At 34.6% G+C, this 5,412-nt stretch overlaps 2 protein-coding genes across 2 annotated transcripts; both read right to left on the bottom strand.

Annotated features, from left to right (window-relative positions):
- Window positions 1-226: 226 nt before the first annotated feature.
- LOC110721368 lies at window positions 227-748 on the bottom strand. Its single transcript, XM_021900504.1, has one exon. The coding sequence runs from the start codon at window positions 746-748 to the stop codon at window positions 227-229; it is 522 nt and encodes a 173-aa protein (XP_021756196.1).
- Window positions 749-3,435: 2,687 nt separating this feature from the next.
- Window positions 3,436-4,725, bottom strand: LOC110721367 (G-type lectin S-receptor-like serine/threonine-protein kinase LECRK3). Its single transcript, XM_021900503.1, has one exon. The coding sequence runs from the start codon at window positions 4,723-4,725 to the stop codon at window positions 3,436-3,438; it is 1,290 nt and encodes a 429-aa protein (XP_021756195.1).
- Window positions 4,726-5,412: the final 687 nt, after the last annotated feature.

The raw sequence follows: 5,412 nt of genomic DNA, 5'->3' as shown, positions 1-5,412 counted from the left end.
TTGTACATTTCTACCTCAAATTCATCAAGGTTAGGTTTCATCATCAACATATTTAACATTTTGAACTTCATCTCCTCTTCCTTTTGCCTTTTCCTTTCTTCACCTCGCTCTCGTAATAAGTCAATTATTCGTTCTCCTTGGTCATACCTCTTGTCACTACATTCTTCAAGAGTTGTATTGAACGAATCAAGGTTTATAGATGAAGACGAAGAACCAGATTCCATTGCTAGTCTCTTCGTCTTTTTATGCCATCTGGTCGAGTTCGTAGTTTTCCACCTTCAACAATTGGTGATTCTGGTTCAGATCGTTTTGCACTTCCTCCGCTTTCAGCAGGTAATTGCATGACCTCATTCAGATCCCATTTTGGAAAATTTTGCATAACTTCAAAACAATGTTGCAAATGGAAATGTTTACCTTTCTTCCCCATTGCAAAAGCATTGTGTGCACGTTTTTCAACATCTGCATCTGATTGTCCACTCTTCGGATGTCGTATCTCGTAACTGTATACCTCTACCCACTTGTTCACATTCGAATTAATGTGATCCCAACGTTGTTGTAAGGACTTAGTATTCCTCCTCTTCTGGAGCTCATCAGGATTTGCAAGTCGTACTTGTTCGTACAATTTACCAGCTGCAACCCAAAATCCAGCCTTAGTCCTTTTCGTATTTTTTGTAACATTTCCCCCGGCGTTGATGTAAGTCGAAACAAGTGCGTTATCCTCTGCTACACTCCATGAATTCCTCGGCATAGTCTCTTCAGGAGAAACTTCAACGACAACATCATCAAGACCCTCTAGATGTTACGCTTCTCGTACCTCTTCAGTTGGAGTTGCGTTCGTGCTACCATCTCCTCTTGGAGAATGGTCCATAGGTTGGGTAAAATGTTGAGACATGGGAAATAATGGACTATCTTGAGAAAAATGTTGGTGATATTGGGTTGTATCATTTGGATTCATTGGTCTTGGTTGATTACCAAACCATTGTAAGACAGCTTGAAATTGAGGATTATTGAGGATATTTGGATCAAAAGGAGGATTATTTGAATTATTTTGAGAGTTTGGAATATTTTGAAAATTCAAATTTCTTCCTTAAATTTAGATTATTTCGATCCATATTGAAAGTTCAAAATATAATGACTTTAATTGAATATGAGTGAGATTAATATGGCAAAGGAGAGAAAATATGGAGAAAATGAAGATTTTGAAAATATGGCAAATTAATGTTCATTTTATAGAGAAAAAAAAAAATATAACCGTTGGTGTTTTTTTTTTAAAAATAAGTTACCGCTTTTTTTTTATTACCGTTTGGATAATTATAACCGTTGTAAATGTCAACCAATTAGAAAATAACAAATGTCAGCAAAAGAAAGCAACACGTGGGCCCTTGCCAGCCCGGCCGGCCAGCAGGAAGCTGCCACGTTGCACTTGCTGGTCCAGCCTTTTCTTTTAACTTTTTTTTTTTTGGTTTTTGTTTTGTTTTTTTCCCCACCTTTTCCAATCCCCTTCCCCATCTCTTCTTCCTTCCCAGGGAGCATTCACCATCTTCCTCTTCTTAAGAGGATTCACCATTTCAACTCTACAATCAAAGGGATTCCTCTTAAGAAGAGAGAGAAGGCTAAGAGGAGGGCGAATCCCTACCATTGTGCATGCTCTAAGTACAAAAAGTAGATTTGGTACAAGTGTGTGGGTCTACTTTATTAAAAAAATAATAATAGAAATTTAAAGCATTTTTTTATGGTATGTAATTGTCAACTTTCAGCGCGTTTTGTATACGGCTAGTCACACCATTTAGCCGCTTGTAAAAGAATAAAGTAACTCCTGTAACACTGACTGAGTAACTCCTGCAATACTTCGAGTAACCCCACAACACTAATGAAGTAACCCTCATGAGGGCTGACCACCTGATATAAGAATTCGTGGTCAACTTTATTGATGAGTGTACTTTATTGCATTTTTCAATAAAAAAGAAGGGAGAGATTCATAAATGGAATGAAATAGAAATAGACAAATCAGTTTAGAACTCTTTTTAAGAAAAACATATACATCATTAAGGGATAGAGGGAATACTACATAGTAATTTGCTCATTTTTTTTAAAAATAAATTATCCCAAGCTCAACAATATTAATTATGAACATTCACATTGAGTAAACTTCGATGAAATTGAAAAAAAAAAAGAAGTTTACTAATCGCTTTATATACTTTTTCCGTTTTTATTAAATACATCACTTTGCTGCATGAAATTTCAAGAGAGTTAAAGCAAAACCTAATAACCTACCTTCAAAATAGTTACTCTGCACTCTTGCTTTAACATAGACTAAAAAGCCAATGTGTGCTCTTACATTAAAATTTTAAAAACTAGTATAATACACGTGCAATGCACAACTAGCTTACAAATTTTAATGTTAATAAAAAAAAAATACAAACTTAATTCAACGAGTAATAACGAAATCATTTACATTAAAAATTTAGGAAGTGACACGTGTCATTGTTGTTACGTTGTTTGTTTTAGTATTATGTATAGATATATATTGATGTAAAATCCTCAATATAGTTTCAAATTATTAGTACGAAGAATTTAATAACTAGCTTGTGATTCTGTGAATATATGAATATCAATTGATATAGATAATATGTAAAAGTAATATAATTTTTATTATATGGGGTAATTATTGTTTTGTAGATGAATAATTGTAATGGGGTAATTATTGTTATGTAAAAGTAATATTTTGATTAATAGAGGGAATAATTTTACTATAATAGGGAAATCATGATTTGATTTTATGGGTTGATTGTTTGCTAAATGAACTGATTGTGGGTAGTTTGATGAAATTACGAGGGATTGACTGAAGATTATGGAGTAAACCATGACGACATAATCTTATAAGATCAATTGATTGAAGATTAAAGTTTATTGATCGAATCAATTAAAGGCATAATTGATTGATGATTAATGATTAAATGATAAAAAAATTTAAATGTAGAATTATTTTTAACCTCTTTTTTATTATAAATTAGGAGGGGTATTAAAGTCTTTTCAAGGGGACACCACAGCTTCCTACTTGATTTATAAAATAAAGATAAATATCATCATACATGACAAGCTAAGAGACCTAGCTTAGTATTTTTGTTGAAGATATCTCCATTTGCAATTTGTATGGTGTCTAACTGCCGGTGGTACTTTGACAATTAGTAAAAATTATAAAAAGATGAAAATATTACATGAAAATATATTATAGCGTTATTATTATGATTATAATCATTAATCAACCCCAACAACCAGGATTTTATTCGTTTTACAATTTCAATCACCTTGTAACCATAACAACTTGAGAATATACCGTTCCAAAATATTTTATTTAAGCTGCATTAGCAAATATTGTGTAGACCACAATTTAGTTGGATTATATATACTTCTTAAATCATAAGACTAAGAGATCTAAATCCTTATCTTAATGAAAGCAATCCTGTCAACAGAGGTGTCGTTTTTCCCATTTGATAGTGGAACCTTCTTTTTCCAACAGTCCCCTCCATTTCTGTAAATGGCAACTGCACAGAAGCAATCTGTTAGACAAAAATGCCTGCACCATTCTATAGGAACATTCTGATAATGCTCGTAATCTGAAAGCGGCCAGTCTACGTCTTGCAACACCTTGAAATCGTACTGATTTTTGTCTTGTGATCCTTCTTTACAACTCTGTGGAGGAAAGTTCTGATAGCATCCGCTCATCTCATTGTTTGGATCCAAGGGCGCGTAACCTGGAGGGCATATGCAGTGTGGTCTACTGTCATCTCCTAATTTGCAGTAGCTGTTGAAACCACATACGCCGCTACCTGTTTGCTGTATGACAGCAGTACAGATGTTATCTGGAGTAAAGGACTTGATTGACCAGCCACCATAACGAGATGCACTCTTTGAGTATACGTAATGTCTTAATACACCGTCGTATTCAAGAATCACCCTCTGATAGAGAGATTGTTCATGTGATATCTCATCCGGAAAGATATCAACAAGAACTCCACCATTGCTGTCAGCAAGGTACAGTGAACCAGACTGGTCGAACACCACCAGGTTTCCAAATCCCTGATCATCGAATGTCTCATAGATAGTGTTCAGTGTGTTGAAAAGGGGGAAATCCGTGGTGTATAATGCAAGTTTTCCATTGTATGCCAAGTTGAATGAGAACCTGCCACTAGAGTAATTCTTACTAGAAAAACTAGCAATGAGTCGGTTGCCTTGTTTCAGCGTCTGTGTAGGCAAAAGAGTATCAGTTGGCTCATCAAAGCTTTGCCAAAGTACAGCAGAAGCTCGATCCATCAGCACGAAGTTTCCAGTGTCGAGCATAGCTGCAGAGGAAAGTGTCACTCTGCTGCTGCCAGCCAACAGCTTAGCTCTCCATACCTCGCGCCCACTTGGGTCAGTGAGTATCAAGCTGCTTGCAGTAAGTTCTATTTTCGAACCCCTGGGTACTGGAATGTCTCTGTTGGCAGACCAAGTTATGGTCCTTTCGGGGATTCTATTGAACCATATGGCTAACAGAAAACTTCCAGACTCTATCTTCTGAAACCCGAAAGCAAAGTCTTTGGAGGGAGATACCCAAGGCGAAGAGATGTCCCCAGCAATGAGAGACGAGCCCAAGGTTATGCTGTTGTAACTTTGAGCAGAGATAACGAAGCACATTAGAAAAGAAAAACTGATATAACAAGGTAATGTTACTGATAAAACCATGGTGATACTGTTGTTATTACAGCAGGAAAAAAAAAAAAATGCAGTAAGCTTTATTTATTTTAGCTCTGCTTTAACAATTAAAGCAAACTGTTCATGGTACATATCATATATAGTGGGTATAGACAACCCATTTATAAAAGTTAAACTTTATAAAAGTATATAGATGTATGTCATTTTTCAAGTCCAATCAAAACAAGGCTCAAAATTGTTTTCAGAAGGTTGGACCAGTTTAAATCATGCGCCATTCTAAATTGACTTTGCTCGAAGAATATTACGTTTAATAATGGAGCTACATTTATGATTCCCGTCTATTCCTCAATCAGTTTTGCTCCTAACAGGAAACAGAATACCTAATTCATGTTCTAATAAATTTTGTTATATGATCTTTCTAAGTTTAAAATCACATGATCTTTGTATTTCCACATATTGATTAGGTAAGTTAAGGAAGAATCAAATTGTTAGATACCAATTCAAATTTATCTAGGAAAATTAGGTATACAGAGAAATCACTATATTTATGTTTATCAACAATTCATCTAGAAATTCAACAGTCAACGTTTACAATTTTGTAAATCAAATGCTTGATGTATTAATTAAGATCATCTATATTCATTAAGGTGTTTCATATCTAAACAAAAACTTGTCGTTTTGATTAGACATATTTGCCAACATGCAAAGATCATTAAT

The sequence above is a fragment of the Chenopodium quinoa genome, unplaced genomic scaffold (genome assembly GCF_001683475.1).
Source record: "Chenopodium quinoa cultivar QQ74 unplaced genomic scaffold, ASM168347v1, whole genome shotgun sequence".
Classification (NCBI taxonomy): domain Eukaryota; kingdom Viridiplantae; phylum Streptophyta; class Magnoliopsida; order Caryophyllales; family Amaranthaceae; genus Chenopodium; species Chenopodium quinoa.
This window is presented reverse-complemented; position numbering and strand designations above follow the sequence as displayed.

Coding starts and splice junctions, on each gene's coding strand:
- LOC110721367 (XM_021900503.1), bottom strand. CDS start 4,725: ATGGTTTTATCAGTAACATTACCTTGTTATATCAGTTTTTCTTTTCTA.
- LOC110721368 (XM_021900504.1), bottom strand. CDS start 748: ATGCCGAGGAATTCATGGAGTGTAGCAGAGGATAACGCACTTGTTTCG.